At 48.5% G+C, this 16,387-nt stretch overlaps 2 protein-coding genes and 1 non-coding gene across 3 annotated transcripts in view; 1 reads left to right on the top strand and 2 right to left on the bottom strand.

Moving 5' to 3' along the window:
• Positions 1-16,387, bottom strand: part of LOC8032395 (transcription factor SOX-10) — a 60,550-nt gene that overhangs the window by 20,692 nt on the left and 23,471 nt on the right. The window lies entirely within an intron of this gene.
• LOC120836857 lies at positions 2,807-3,855 on the top strand. Its single transcript, XM_040205942.3, has one exon. The coding sequence runs from the start codon at positions 2,810-2,812 to the stop codon at positions 3,776-3,778; it is 969 nt and encodes a 322-aa protein (XP_040061876.2). The 5' UTR covers positions 2,807-2,809; the 3' UTR covers positions 3,779-3,855.
• LOC115311834 lies at positions 11,556-11,742 on the bottom strand. The gene has a single exon (XR_003917108.2). It is a non-coding gene; the product is annotated as a U2 spliceosomal RNA (small nuclear RNA).

Here is a 16,387-nt window from a genome sequence, read left to right as displayed (position 1 = left end):
GAACAGCCAGAAGGAAGCCTCCCCTCTCCCGATGCGTGTACAGAACATCCCGCCAGCCCCCCGACCAACCCAAAAAGTACACTGAACATTTCTCAGACACCGGAGCACAGAGAGACTCTCACGGACGACCAACGGAAAACAACCACCACCGAGGTTGAGGATGAAGGTAACTCAACACAAGAAACTGACGATGCAGCCGATCCCATACTCACAATTGAAGCCCTTACAAACGCGAAATTGAATGACGGCCCTTTAACTAGATCAAAACTGTCCGACAGACGACAAGCTGGAACGCGGCACAAGCCGTATTCGAAGCCACTTTCTGGCCCTAAGCTTGTCGAAGACACCCCAGTGAGCGATAACGCTCAACCATAAGCGATTGCATGTCCAGCGCCCCTCAGCTCCGTGTAGCTACCTTAAATGTGAGAGGTCTTAACTCTAAGCGAAAGCAGTGTCAGCTTCTTCAGCTCATGTCCCTACAACAGGTAGACGTGTTAGCAGTACAAGAAACAAAATTATCCGGCGAGGAAGAAACCGAGATCGCTTTGAAACCTTTTCTGAATGATTTCGAAGTATGTGTCACCCACGCAACGGGCACCTCGGCTGGGTGTTTTTTGTTTCTAAAACAAGGAACGGGTCTGACTGCTAAAGCTCTCACCACCGATCGGGAGGGGCGCTTCATCGCGTGCGATCTTACTTATGGCAATGGCGAATGGCGCATAATGTGTGTTTACGCTCCCAACGCTGTGAATGCACGTAATGACTTCTTTTTACTTATAGAACCATACTTTAGCACCGATAGAAAATTACTGCTACTTGGAGATTTCAACTGTGTGTTAAATTTTAATGATCGTTCCCAATTCACGGCCAGATTTGACCCTAGTGCAGCGTTACTACAGTCCCTTGTTAACGAAAACAACTTAGCTGACATTGGAGAACACAAAGGCAGCAGATTTCATTACACACATTTTCAACGCTCCTCTCACGCACGACTGGATCGAATATACATTTCTGGAGAACTCTATGAGGCTATATCAGATTACACAGTGAAACCTGTATTTTTCTCAGACCACTGTCTCGTCTCAGCTATCCTTGGTGAAAAGAAACGGCATTCAGTACGTCCTGAATGGCGCCTATGGAAACTAAACACAACTCTTCTAGATGACGAAATATTTACTGACCGTATCCCAGAAATCCTTTTACGAGTGCAACAGATACCCTCACTACACATATTTTGCAAATGGGACATGTTCAAACAAGACGTTAAAAATTGGGCAATCGAACGCGCCAGCACTATCACATTTGAAAAAAGGCGAGAACTAAAGACTCTCTTTAATATGCTGTCAACGCTTTATGAGCTTGAAAGTAAGAAACCCGGTGAATACACAGAAGAAATAAACATGACTAAAACACAGCTCCAGCGATACGATGCTGAGAAGCATCGAGGCGCAGTGATTCGATCGCGCTCACAAAAATTTCTACTCGGAGAGACGCCCGGACGGAGGTCCTTAGAGGATGAGCGAAAGTATGCTTTAACAAAAGAAATAGTTGAAATTGAACATAAAGATAGTACAAGAATAGATACACCAAATATTTCAGAAGCCTTTGTCGACTATTACACTAGTCTTTTTGGGAAGAGTATTCCAATCGAAGAAAGTACAGATATAGAAGAGCTAGTTCGCCTCGTGCCCTCCTTATCAGACGAGGAAAAACAAATAGTCGATGGTTCTCTGACCTTGCAGGAAATTCAAAGTGTCATAAAAGCTCTTCCTTCAAACAAGACACCTGGACCTGATGGCTTAAGTGCTGAATTCTACAGGAAATTTTCTGATCTGTTGAGTCCATTACTACTTGATGTCCTTAAAGCTTCATATGAGCACCAAACACTACCACCAACCTTTTATCATGGCCACACTGTACTAATTCTCAAAACAGAAGACACATTAGCTTTAAGAAAGGTCGAAGCTTATAGACCCATATCACTTTGTAATGTGGATTATAAAATCTTCGCAAAAGTTTTAAACGAGCGCTTACACATCGTAATACATAATCAAATTGGAGAACATCAAACTTGTGGTATACGAGAACGAAACATTCAAACAAATATTCACGTAGCGAGATCTGTGATTGACTCTGTATCCGATGAGCAAGATCAAGTAGCTATAGTTCAACTTGACTTGTCCAAAGCTTTTGATAGAGTAAGCCATTCATTTTTATTCAAACTACTTTCTCACGCAAACGTAGGGACCATGCTTCTAGAGGGCATTCGGCTCTGTTATAAAAATAGCAGCACGAGGCTAATTGTAAACAACTCTCTTTCCGATTCCATCCATATTAAATCTTCAGTTAGGCAAGGTTGCCCATTATCCCCGCTTCTTTTTGCTTTATACCTTGAGCCTCTATGCATGAGCATTATTACGAATCATAATATCCGTGGCTATACACTTTGCTTCACTGAGGTAAAGTTACTGGCGTATGCTGATGACGTGGCCTTGTTCTGTTCGAATAAGGAAAGTGTGGAAAAAGCCCTTCATGTAACAGAAAAGTATTGCGAACTAACTGGAGCGAGGTTGAATGCCGAAAAATCTAATGGCTTCTGGATAGGGGAGTGGGCAACTATGCCAGGACGTTTTGCTGGGTTGTCGTGGAATTGTTGTCCATTCAAATATCTTGGCGTTCCACTAGATCAAACAAGATCCAATAATCTATACTGGAATTCTGTTGTAACTGAGATCAAACGAAAATCATTTCATGGAGGGCGCGAGATCTTTCCATTTTCGCAAAAGCAGCAGCGTGTAACATTTTTTTAATGTCCAAACTAATGTATGCCTTACAAGTATTACATTGTAGCCGTTCAAAAGTACAAGCTTTCCACAGAATTTTTGTGACCTTCATCTGGAGCTCATCTTGGGAACGGATGAAGCGTGACAACTTATTCCTTTCGTTGGAAACTGGCGGCTTAGGTCTGGCACATTTATTCATTCGACAGCTCGTTTCGCGACTATTTTTCTTTAGGCATTTATCCCATCCTTTTCTGCTTACCGTAGTTCAAAGAAAACTAGCACATCACTTGCCCTTCATGATCATTTCAACAACAAATTCTACCCCAGGCAAACTCGGGGGGTTTTGGAAAGAGATAGTCGATACCTTCATGTTTCTAAAAGTCCGCTTCTCGCTAGAATTCCTTTTTGAGGTATCAAGAAGAAGACTATCACAAGCCCTAATTGAAAGTGTCTTTCCTATTCCCCTATACAGAACACGGTTTAGCGATTGTGAAGGACGCGATGTTTTAAAACGAGTGAAACGAATGTGCGTATCTCCGAGTGCTAAAACATTTTTCTTTAAGTTGCACACATCAACGCTTCCAGTAAAATGGTGGCTCCAAGAGCGTGGTTTTTTCGTACCGTGGTCGGTTGATTGTCGTTTATGCCACCGACCAGAAACCATAGAACATTGCTTTATCTACTGTACAGATGCAGTTTTCTTCTGGGATGTCCTTCAACGAACTTTTAAGAAGGACATAGACTTTACAGACCATAGTATTCGCTTTCTATACGTCCCCACCGAAATAAACATTCCTTATGATTTATTCATGCTGATAGGCCTACACAGCCTCTGGAGATGCCGGATGATTGACAGGAATGCAGACACACCACGAACCACTAAATCCATTTTTCTAGAAGAAATATCTAAAGTAAGAAGTGTTTATGAAGCTCACCAACCGGTGCCTGACTGGTTTCCTCTTTTTGATGCGTGCTTAAGACTTCCAGATTTTTAATATCTGGAAATGTTTGAGACTATTGCGTACCTGAAACGTTGTTTGTTAGTGTTTGTGAAGTGCCATGAGTGAAAATGTGCTCCAGGACTGTGGTTCAGAAAGACAATCACCTTAACTTTTCATCTCATTTCTATCACTGTGTGCATAGTCATCTTTTCACCTTATGCCCTTGTAACCTGAATTTTTAGCGCAATCTTCCATGTATTAAAGAAAAAAAAAAAAGAAAGGATCGGTGGCCGAGTGGGCTAGCGCACACCAGCTCGGAGCACGTGGAGCGAAAGCTCGCGCTGCAGAATCCAGGATACTGGGTTCAATCCCCGCCCCTGCCCGTTTCGATCTGGATGAGCATCGTACCGGCGTGCGGTCGTGTATCACTACTGCGTGGTGCACGTTAAAGATCCCAGGCTAGCGGTTGTACTGCACTGGCTAAATTGCTCATCTACAGCTGGGAGACTCGTCGCCCTTGGAGGCACCAAGTTCTAGGCTGTATAAACATACACACAACCCAATTTTTTTTACAACACAAACAAAAAATGAAAGCCGTTAACAGCTCCCTGTAACGCCGAATTAGAGCACAGCTCTTGAGGAGGAGGAGGGGAAGGTACGGAGGGGAGGCTATGCCCCTCCTCCTCTCCTGCTCGCCTCCCATTTAGGGGAAACTTTTCCGCTCATTTAGCGGGAAAATTTTTCCACTAAATCTCGCGGGGAACCTTTTCCGCTAGATTTAGCGGGGAAATTTTTTCCGCTAGTCATAGCGGGGAAAATTTTCCGCTAAAGTTAGCGGGAAAATTTTTCCGATAAATTTAGCGGGGAAAATTTCCGCTAAATTTAGCGGGGAAATTTTTCCCGCTAGATTTAGCAGGGAAATGTTTTCCGCTACATTTAGCGGGGAATTTTTTTCCGCTAGATTTAGCAGGGAATTTTTTTCCGCTAGATTTATTTGGGAAAATTTTTCGCTAAATTTAGCGGGGGAATTTTTTCCGCTAGATTTAGCGGGGAAATTTTTTTGCTAAATTTAGCAGGTAAATTTTTCAGCTAAATTTAGCGGGTAAATTTTTTCCGCTTAGAATATACTGGGCCAATGAAGCGCGCTTGCAATGAAGCGCGTGAAGACGGTCGACGTAGATACCGCGGGTGGCGCTGGAGTTCTGTGCCCTAGGAGAATTAATGGCACGTGTGCGATGAACGAAGAAGACGACGAGGGTGACGCGGTACGCTTCTCAGAAATGTAGCACCGTAGAACTTCTTTCGCAGCTGTTAAGCCTGCAGCCCAAGTGATAGCGTTGCTGAACGATGTGTCAGTACTAGTACTGGGGGGGAGTCGATATTAATTAAATAATCTCCCTCAAAACACGCGAATATTTCAAGTAAAGGATGGCACACACTCTAGAGGCATTAGTTCAAAGGCAGAACTACAATTTACTATACTTCGTTTCACCTTATGTGGTACTAGAAGCGCGAGCTCATAGCGTTGGCAGCTGCTCTTAATTCAAGAGAGCTTGTGCCGCCGATATGTGCCCCAGAGCAAGGAGCTCGCGCTTGTAGCCTTTCCTGCGGTACATCATAAGGTGAAACAGAGTTTACAGAACAACATTAGCAGTTGTTTCGCACCGCGAAAAGCTCCAGTCAAACCACAGTAGTAAGCGCCGAACAGCGCTGATGATAGGGCTGACAGGGCACAGAACAGCAGCACCATGGTGTCGTCTACGCGCAAAATCTTCACAAAGCGGCCGCCGCTCTTGCCACTACAACCCCCTCTAGAACACCGTAGTATCACTATTGGGGAGGAGATCGAACAGACACGCCTCTAGCGGCATGCTTCAACTGTGTGGCGAACAAACTGAATTTTGTTGTTTGTTTTTGATCCAAAAAATCGAAGAAATCGATTCCAAGGTCGCTCCTCGTGCGTCAAAGGCACTGGTCAAAGCGAAGCGCTCGTGCCAAGACCGCACTAGGCGAGGTTCAAGTTCTCTGTTTTGCTGTGTTAGTAAACACCGGGCTGTGTGGACAACAAGCTCGACAAAGCGCCCCCTTTAGTTCGATCTCCTGCCCAATACTGCGTGGTGCACGTTAAAGACCTCAGGTTAGCGATAGTACAGCACTAGCGAAATTGCTCTACCACAGCTGAGACACCAGACACCCACTGAGGCAGACCAACTCTTGGCAGTATAAACATACAACAATTTGTTGATTTGGCCTTAAGAGCCTAGAAGCTCCGCCTTCAGCGCGAGCTGTCTGCCCCTGCTAACAGAAATGTGAACGCGCAGGAACGTGCAACCATAGCACTGCGGAAGCCAGCAAGCTCGCGCTGAAGGCGGAGCTTCTAGTCACAGCGTAAAGCCTAGTTCGCATGCAGCGGTTTTGGCCCTAGAGCGACGCGATCTCTGCCGTCGCGGCGCTCTGGCCAGCACCAGCAATTCTGCGGCACGAGCGCCGCGACGGCAGAAATCGCGCCGCTTTAGGGCCAAAATTGCTGCATGTGAAACACGCATAAGTCTTATTCGACGTGTTATCCTTGTCCTTTACGCTTTTGGATATTCATTATCTGTAGTAAACTATACTCCGTTTCACCTTATGTTGCACCGCAGAGAAGGCTAGAAGCGCGAGCTCATAAAAAAAATTGGCTTGCTCTTTATGTTTATACAGCCTTGATGGAGATGCGCCTCAACGGGTAATCGGTCTCTTAGCTGTAGATGAGAAATTTAGCCAGTGCGGTACAACCGCTAACCTGGGATTTTTAACGTGCATCACGCAGTAGTGATCACACGAACGCGTGCCGGTACGAAACTCATCAAGATCGAAACGGGCGGGGGCGGCGGGGATCGAACCCAGGAGGTTCCCAGCGCAAGCTTTCGCTCCACGCTCCGAGCTGAGACGCGTTAGCCCACTCGGCCACTTCCTCCCTTGCGAGCTCATAGCGTTGGGAGTTGCTTTTAACGCGCGAGATCTTGTGCCGGTGAGATGTGCCCTAGAGCAGGGAGCTCGCGCTTCTAGCCTTTCCTGCGATACATCATAAGGTGAAATAGAGTATAGCCCAACAGTTAATTTAAAGGGATACTACAACGAAATCTCGGCGCTCATTTTTTGGTCTATGTGTGTTCAAAGGAGCAGCATCACATCGAACATACCAATACACCAACTCATGTTTACAAACAAACCGGAGCGCCCGGAGCGCCCCTAGGACGCCACCGGCGCCGCGCATGCGCGATGGGGGTGTGGGTAAGAAGTTCGCCGTCGCCCATAAACAAACCATTGAAATGCGATGTTGTCAGCGTCGGTGTGAGTCCCCCTGCCCTTTTTCGCGTTCGAATTGGTGGTTCTACGTCTTCCTGGCGATGTCTGACTACTTGAGCGGCGTCAGCGAAATTACCGAGGCTCGTTACACCGCAAAACTTCACGTGAATAATGTGACATGTGGCGATTCATTCCGCATGGACGCCGCAGATTGTACGCTAAAGCCTGATTCGCATGATGAGATTTCGCTCGGAATTTTCAGTCGCGACGCCGCTCGGGCTGCAAAAGCGTGAACCGTAGCTGAGACGGTCGACGACGATACCGAAAATCGCAAGCAGAATCGGACCAACTGAATTAGGCATAACAAGAAGTCGGTGTTGGTCACTGGTAACAATGACCAACATCTCCTTGTATCTACTGTTTACATCGAGCCTGCTTACCAACCTTCAAATTTAAGTCTTTTGAGGCCTGCACTCACTTCTTATCGCAAGTACCGGGCCAACATTTGGTCTACGGACCGGCGTCGTCTAAGAGACCAGACGACAAGCAGAAACGTATGAAAGAGCAGAATTCGAACAATCAGGCGGTCGTTTGAACTTGCAGACGCACTGAACGTAGTCCACAGGTGGTCCGCACAACTTGACAGTTTTCTGGCGTTCATGTTGAAACAAAACAAATAAATCTGATGACCACAAGTATCCGTGAATTCAACCCAAAGTGCTTCCCGGCCAAGCAATCGTTGTCCGACGGCGTCTGCTTTTCCCTTTTCACAGCACATATCCAGATTCTCGGACGAACCGAGCACGTGAAAACTGACCTTCAAACCTTTCTCGACACTTTTGGTACGGCCCCAGTAGCGGCGTTTTGACGAGAAGGCAGGTTTTCGTCTGGTTCCTTTCAAAACAACGCAGGAGTACACGTCTGGCATGGGGACTTCTGCCCACAGCCCCAGACCGGAAGTGCGACCGACGCGCCACCACCGCGCCGTGACGTCACAGAGATGAGTTCGTGTATATCTTGTTAAAAAAGTCACGAAAAGGAATTTTAAAACAAATTAAACGATTAGCAAAGAGCACCTGGTGGATGTCGCTAACGCCTCGCTTGTAATGCCCGTCTAGGAACCTTCACAGCTAGTGACGGAGGTTGTCTCGCCTCCGGCCACGACGAGAGGAGGGGCAGGAGGAAGTCCCCTCTTCCCGAGAATGCCTTTTGTGTGTCGCAGAAGTCGCTATTGTCCCCCTACAAGATTACAGAAGGTTATCCCGTCACTCAAAATTCGTACAAAAGCAGCCGCTTCGGTGGCTGGAACGACTAGGCCATCCTCTCGACGTCAGCCTCGCCGTAGCTTTGCTCGTCCTGAGACGACCTACGTCACGATTGCGTTGGATGTCACGTGGTCTCCGCTGGGCCTTCTCCAAGCGCTTGCCAGAGTGGGCGGCCGTTTATAACGAAAAATACAGCCACCAGGCTCAAAATACAAACGTGCGATTGTCATTTACGGATATTGTGGATCATATTTAACCTATTTTGGAACACGACGGGAATATTTCAAATTTCGTTGAAGTATCCCTTTAATACCATTCTCATTCATTTTCTGCCCTGTGCTAATATGCCAACGTTCATATTCGCTTTCAAAATGCCTGGTGAATTTTTCAGGGCTACAATTGTTGTATATTACCATTATTAGCTAAATATTGAATTATACTATACATATACGGTATATTCATCTGCATTACTCAGGTTATTGGCAACAGTGTTTTCCACGAATAAACCTCGAATTCCTTTTCTTATTTCCACCGTATTTTTGCATCTAAGTGCCTATATAGGCATTTTTCTAATATATATATATATATATATATATATATATATATATATATATATATGTATGTATATATATACGATACTTGTTCATTTTCTCGCCTTGAGCCCCTTAGCCATAAAGTTTGAGATTGAATACCCATACTCTACAGCAAAGGGGTCACCTGTGTCACTCATATAACTCAGCATCATGAGGAACGGTGGATACATTAGTGTATAATTAAGGTTTTAGACCTGGTCGAACACGTTCCTAGGAACGCGGAGTCACCATTGTCAACTGAAGTTTGCGAGGCCTTATGGAGGGAGCTGGCCAATGTGCGCGACCCTTATTGTTTTCTCGATTCGTTCGTTGGTTTGCACCCCAAAATTTTTCTATACAAGAGCTAGAGCCAGGGACGGCGCCAGGATCTTCATAATGGGGGGGCGGTGGGGAGGCGAACCAAATTTGGGGGGGGGGGGGGGGAGGGGGAGGGGCGGTTGCTTTAAGGTGCTGTCGCCCACGGGCTTATGGAAGATAGCTTATGCGGTGTGCTCATTGAAAAGGGAAATGCGGAGACACGAGGAGGAAGACGGGGGGGGGGGGGGGGGGGGGGGGGGAGGGTATTACAGCAGGGACCTCTGCCCCCTGTGCTCAGACTCACAACCAGGTTTTGCTTCCCTTTCTGAGACAGTCCGGAATTCCCCATGACCTCGACTTTAACTAATGGTGAATTCCACTCGTAGATCTGGAGCGCTTTCCAAAATCCGCGAGGGAGGCAAAATTCCGCCCCGTGGGACCCGCTCCGAATCGACGAGGGGAAGATATACTTGCATTTTTGGAGCGACCTCCCCCACACCCCTTCCCACCCCTTTTCCCTCCGCCGTACAAAATGGCCGCTGCTCGAACTTGACCAGCCCACCGACGCCTCAGCCGGCTGATCTTTCCGACGACCAGTGACGACTGTCACTGCTTAGCTGCAGAAGTAACACGCGACACAGACCGGGCGAAATTCTACGTACGTACCACGGCGCCCATGTCACAAATAACGAAGACGTCCGCGTTCGGCACCGTCACATACCTTTCGGCCGCCTCGAAGCGGCGGGGCACGGACAGCGATTGCCAGCGGTGGAGTTCAGATTTGTAGTACGACTTTAATAAACACAGAGGTAACAAACCATCACTTGCGCGGTCGTTGCCTAACCACTTCTTGCTTTATTTCACGGGAAAACGTCGACGGAATGCAGTGCAAAAATGTAAGCAATCACTGGCTGCAGAATGAATAGGCCTAACCTTGCGTCCGCCTCCGGCTTTTCTGTCGTTCCTTTTCTCGTTCTTCCTCTTGCGATCACAGAGTCAGCGCTTACGATTTGCCACGCTCCACATTCCCGGCTTTTTATCCCTGATCTACGCGAAGTAGAAGCGTTGGAGCCGTCACATTCCAGAGTAAACAACTGACGCACACGAACAGATCCAACTCCACGACCCGACCGGCCCGCCGATCTCTCCAACCTCGCCGCGCATGCGCACCGCCGATTTAGACGGAAATCACGTGGGCCGCTCTGTCAACTTCCGGAGAGATCTGTGAAACCCTGCAGAGCAAGTTCGGCGGAGTTTGGGGCGCTCCGTGGAGCGGGCGCTGCCAGAGATCTACGAGCGGAAGATGACCAACTTGAGCCAGATCTGCGAGCGGAATATGCGCGCTCCAAATGGAGCGCTTTTGGAGCGCTCGAGATCTGCGCGCGGAATTCACCATAAGCTCCCCTTCGTTCACGTCTCCGGTCTCCGCTAAGATAAGCACCACAGAGCAGAATACGGAGAGAAAAGCCAGCAGGCGTCACAAAGGGGAGCTTCTTTTTCTAAAGCGCTTGATAGCTTACTCTAGAGTGCCTTCATGTGCTCCCTAGCTTACTCGCCTGCGGTTAGGGAGACATGAAGGCACCCTACCCGCGGTACGACTTCCAGTAACTGGAAGTTAATAGAAAAAAAAAAAAGAAAAAAAACGCATGAACGGCTCTAAAGTCTAGACACTCGTTACACCGGGTCTTCAAGCCGACGTCGTAGGCAATTATTTGTGTACAAAGCGGCTTCATCTTGGGGTGGCAGAAGAAATTTTAGGGGAGGCGCCCGCCACCCCTCGCATCCCCTTGGCGCCGTCCCTGGCTAGAGCGATCGACTATTTTCGAAGTAGCCTCTAACCACCAATTTCCCCCACTTTATTTGCATGTCGTGAAACATATAATTTGATAATAAGGGAATCCACCGGTATCGAAACTGCCCAAGACGTATCCTAAAATGTACCATATCTGTATTTCATAAGGGGGTTGGGATTCAGACATTGACCATCATCATAGTTCATATTATTATCATAATCATTATGGGCTTTATAAACAACCCTTGCCCAGGACCCGAAATTCCTTGGCCCGGAGTATTTGGAATATTACCGTAGGAAGAAACCGACGTACTGACGTCCGGCACTACATCGACGGCCCCCCCGACGTAACGCTGGTCAAAGTTGCTGGCGCTAGCATGGGGCTTGATCTCGTTGATCATTTGCACGCGTTCTCGCGCAAACAAAACCATATATGAAGCCACACGCTCGCGCCGGTAGTTTTGACAGCGTTCCACGTTAGTACGAAATCGAGTATAGTAACGCTTTCCCCATTCAAGATAGCATTCGAGAGCCATGCATGGCACATACACCACATGAACCATGATCTGATTTTGTAATTTATTATTTTCCCCTAAAGGGGACGGGTCACTCCCGGAAGTAGTGCAATACCGGGCTAACCCTGGCGTCCTAGAAGCAAGCTTCGCAGGAACACCGCTTACAAAAATAAGTTTAATATCTTTGGACCAATTAGGCCCATATCAGATATTAAGCTGATAAGAACAGATACTATCATTGATCTTAGCCAAAAGGCCGAGAAGCGATACTCTTGCATGTAGCAAATTTTACCCCACCTAAGACCAGCTTCCCGCGATAGCGAAGTACCTCATAGCATAATATCCTATTTACCGATTTCTGCACACAAACCAATAACGATATTCTAGACAGAACGTTTGGTACAACCGAGTTAGTACTATCCCTAAGTTACAGTCAATCACAAAACAAAGCCTTAGGCTGTATTCTCCATATTTGTGCGCACCAAAACGTGCAAGATCTTGTGCACGCTGATCCCCTCCCCCCCCTCCCTCCCCTTTCCCCTAAAAAAAAACAAACGAAAAACAAGTTTTTGTAAGCAGTGAGAGAGTGCAGGCGAGCTGGTAATCAATCGACATCTTGTAAACCCTGAGATGGGGAACAATAAAAAAAAAAAAAAAAAAAAAAGAAAAACGGAGGAACACAAGTTTGTCCGTTTTTTTTATCGTTCCCCATCTCAGGGTTTACAAGATGTTGAAGTTTTTGTTCGTGTTTTTTGTAGGGGAGAACTGGGAGGACAAGTGGGAACGGACCGTGCCGGAGCTTAGCCGGAGCACAGCCGATACATCATTGGCTACGTTTACCTGGAAGCGACCGTAGCGGATCGAATTGAGTTAGCACATTTAATTAATTTAACTACTTCGTTTACATGAATTCGAATCGACCGGTGGCGACACCTCACGTCGAGTGATTATTACAGCGCACCCCACGTGACCTGTCCGTTCTTTTCTTGGGGCGGGGGAGATTAGTGGAGCCTATCGGCGACGATGCGGTCTGGACGATAACACAAGGCGGAGGGGAGTGAAAAAGGGGAAGAAGAAGGGAGGGGCCTTCCGCCCCTCCCTTCTTCCCCCCCTTTCACCGATCCTTCAGACACTCGATTCGATTCGCTAGAGTTTCCATGGAGGTCTCGATTCGGTTTGAGAATCTCGAACCAACCCCTTCAAACGGATCGGATCGGACTGCATTCGGTGCGTTTGGCAAGCGAATCGAAGCGTGGAACGATTCGATACGCTGACTGGACTCTATCCGCGACTGTCGTATCCATGGAAGCCACTCACCCGTAAGCTGATCACGCGGTGGGAGCTACTCGCACTCGGCGGACCAATCAACCGCATCGCTTTCGTCACATGACCCCACTCATTCTCGCCGTGGGTATGGACGGGAGCGATATCACTTGGTGATAGATAGACACATGACTGGTCCAACGAGCGCCTGGCTTCCACCGCACCGTCAGCTTAGGGGTGAAGCGACTCTGTTCGCCCCTATGCTGAGAATGCGGCTACGTGGTTCATGGACCTGTCATATTTCGCCACGTGACCACGCTCCCGTTCGTACACAGATAGCGAGGTCAGGTGATAAAAGACACGTAGTACAGTGGCGCCGTGCCGCGACGCAGTCACTCTAATGGACTAGTGCGAGCTGCAAGCTGTACGTTGCGATATTATTGTTGCTTTGTCCCTTATTCATTAATGTCTTTCATTTCTTCATTTTGGGGGGGGGGGGGGGGGGGATGCGTAGCTTTGCAAAGAAATGCTGCTCGTCCGGTGTTTTTGGGGTGGAGGAGATAATTAAGAGAGGCTAACGAGGCCTCCGTGGCCTCGGCCATGAAGTGCTGTTTCGCTTCTACGCTCTTATTGGGTCTCATGGGCCGCAGCCCCCGCATTTCGCAAAAGCGGTGTTGGAGCGCACAAACACTTTGCGTACCAGTTCGTGGTTGCGCAGTGTTTCGACGGACGCCTCAGGCGAAGTCGAAGTTGGACACTGTTTAGACAGTGTTCAATGTTGCTGCAGCACACACGAGTGATGCACGGACCGACAGAGCGATTTTGTACGTAGAAAGCACTCGACTGAATAAGTTTAGCTCTTTCAGAAACATATAATTGATTACTTGTAATTGATTGCAGAAAAAATGGTAATTGAATTACAGCGAATGTTGCCGCAGAAAATAAAAGTAATTGAAGCCTTAAAAAAGTTACCTAGATTGCAAGTGATTACAAGGAATCAGCTACGTGTAACTCGTTACGTATACAGGTATTCTCCTGACGAATCCCAAAGCATATTCGCGACACCAGACACGATTCCACCGGTTTCGGAAGATGAAGACAGCGAGAGCTGGACGACTCCCTCCCGTCACCGCCGCTCGCGGCCACGCCGTATAGGCCCCTTGCACTGACGTCACATCGCATACTTTTGAACACCAAGTAAAAGGAGGAGAGGTAAGCTGCTTTTGTAAGAATTTTGAGTGACAGGTTATCTTCTATAATCTTCTGGGAGGAGAACAGCGACGTCTGTGCTTATCCGGGAGGCTCCTGATAAGCGGGGAGCTCCTTCTTCCCCTTTTCTCTGGAGGGCATCGAAAATGATGTCATGTGCAAGCCACGTATACGGAAGCGGAAGTCTCTCGCATGTCAAAACAGAAATTTACGGTGTTGATCCGCCCCGAGAACGACACAGCATCTCGAGCACCCCGCGACGCCGCCTGGCAGCAGTCATTGCCCAAGCCGCCCCACAGTGCCCGCACCACTCACCAAACACCCTAACATTGGCCCACATCGATCAACGCAGTAATTCCGCGACTATTGCGTTATGTATCGAAACCGGCCGCGCCCCACGACTGTGCAGTATGTGTCGCATGACCATCGACGGGCACACATTTGAACTCGAGGCACAGCTCCGACCACGGCGCACCTCCCGGGGGGCAGTTCGGGTGGACTCGAGCGACACTGTCGACGACCTGCGGATCACCGCTACTCGTGAATCTGTCCAAATTCTGGACATCAGAGTCTGACGGCTGGGCAAGACCAACTATGCCCTAATTGCATTTGACACCACCTTTCCACCGAAGACAGTGCGGAATCACTTCGAGCCGTGCGCCTTAATTAAGGCCTTACGTGCCTCGCGCGCTGGTCTGCTACCGATATCACAAACACGTGCATTGGGAAAGGCACTGCCTCAACATGGCAGTGTGTGCTTCCTGAGGCAAGGAACACAAGACTGAAGCCTGCCTGAACGAGACGGCGTACTGCAATTTGTGCCGCTCGGAGGACCGCACAACGTAGGATCCGACTCCCGAAAAGGTCAAGCCGGCGCTCGTCGAACTCAAGGCCCCGGCGCACAAGCCACTGTATCCAACGTCACGAGTAAAGCGGAGTTTTTGTCACTACCGCCCACACAAAAGACTGAAGGTGCAGCGCGGCCCCGTTGGACAACCAACCCGAGAATTTCGGAAAGGCCAAGACGTATGGCGATCAGTGACCAAACCGCGAGGTTTACGGTGGCCATCCGAACCGACTCCGTCTCAGCGGAGCAGCCACAATTGAAACGCCCTGCTGCGGCCCCAAAACAGTCACACCTACCAGAGCACATAAGAAAACTGCAAGATGAAATCGATTCGTACCGACCCATATTCTGGTAGCCCTTCAGAAGCGACTTCCCCAAGTCCTTACTGATCATAACTGACACTTCGAGGAAGCACACCAACGACGGTACCGTGAGTTACAAGAACGTCTACGCTCTCGTTCACCGACCTCACACCGACGAGGCCCCTTCCGACCTTTCTATATGGATGACATCCTTACATCACATGACCCCTAAGGCATCGCCGCCGCTGAGCCGACGCCCGGCCTCAAGTCGACTGAGACTGCCACCCCGATCACCAACCATGGCCAGAGGCAGTAAACCCTATGCTCCTGCACACTCTCGCAAGAAAAAAAAAAAAGGATATATTCTTACGCCCCTTCAGTTCGACGTACAGCGTGCTTACGTCGAACCGACGGTATACAAACTTTCACGAGCGACTTGATAGCTCGAGGTACAACTTATTAAAATAGCTAGTGTACGTGTTACTGACCAGAACAAAAGTAATCGGGGTTTTCTTGGCCCTACTGTAAAAACTCAGTGTCTTTGATACGTACTTTAGCCGTTTACTCATATATCACCGTTCTCAAGCCCTTCTTAAAAGTTGGGGCTGTCTGTTCGGCGACAGTCCGCTGTATACGTCGAACTAAAGTTTTGGGGTGTCGTAAATGGGACAAGACGTGTAAGTATATGCCCTTTTTTTTCGAGAGTGCAGTGGAACTGTCGCGGCTTGCGGGGGGCCGCAGCCGGGCTCAACGAGCGCCTCCGGGGACCGCAGTCCGCTGGCGGTCCTGCTGCAGAAGACTAAAGGCGCGTTCCCACCGGCGATGCGATCTAGTCGCGCGATAACTTTCATCGCAAAAGCGACCATCGCGGGCAAAAAGCGACGCGATTTGAGCAGTCGCCTCTCGACCCGACTTTTTTGCGATGCGATCTAGTCGCGGAGTGGCTGAGCCAATCAACGGCGTTCGGAGCGAGAGTTTTCGAGAAACGACTCGCCAACGAAGGCGTTGGACTCGCTCATCGCGCACGCCGGTGTGACCATCTAATTTTTTTGCGATGCGATCTAGTCGCGTCGCACGACTGCTTACATCGCCGGTGGGAATGCGCCTTAAAGGGATACTGAACCGAAATTTTGAACTCACAAAACAAGGCTGGACAGATAGGCGGGACGATGCAAAACCCAAAAACATCACTCATACAGCGATATCTTTAACGGATCGCCATATTTTTAGAAAAGAAGTGCCCGACTGAACCCGGCCGACGAGGCCGACAAGGCAAGGGACGTCACGATTCT

This window comes from Ixodes scapularis, unplaced genomic scaffold, assembly GCF_016920785.2.
Source record: "Ixodes scapularis isolate PalLabHiFi unplaced genomic scaffold, ASM1692078v2 PGA_scaffold6__148_contigs__length_123643588, whole genome shotgun sequence".
Taxonomy (NCBI): Eukaryota; Metazoa; Arthropoda; class Arachnida; order Ixodida; family Ixodidae; genus Ixodes; species Ixodes scapularis.
Note: the sequence above shows the minus strand (reverse complement) of the source record. Positions and strands in the feature narration are given on the sequence as shown.

Excerpts from the sequence above, each read along its gene's own strand:
- LOC120836857 (XM_040205942.3), top strand. The coding sequence starts at position 2,810 with ATGTCCAAACTAATGTATGCCTTACAAGTATTACATTGTAGCCGTTCA.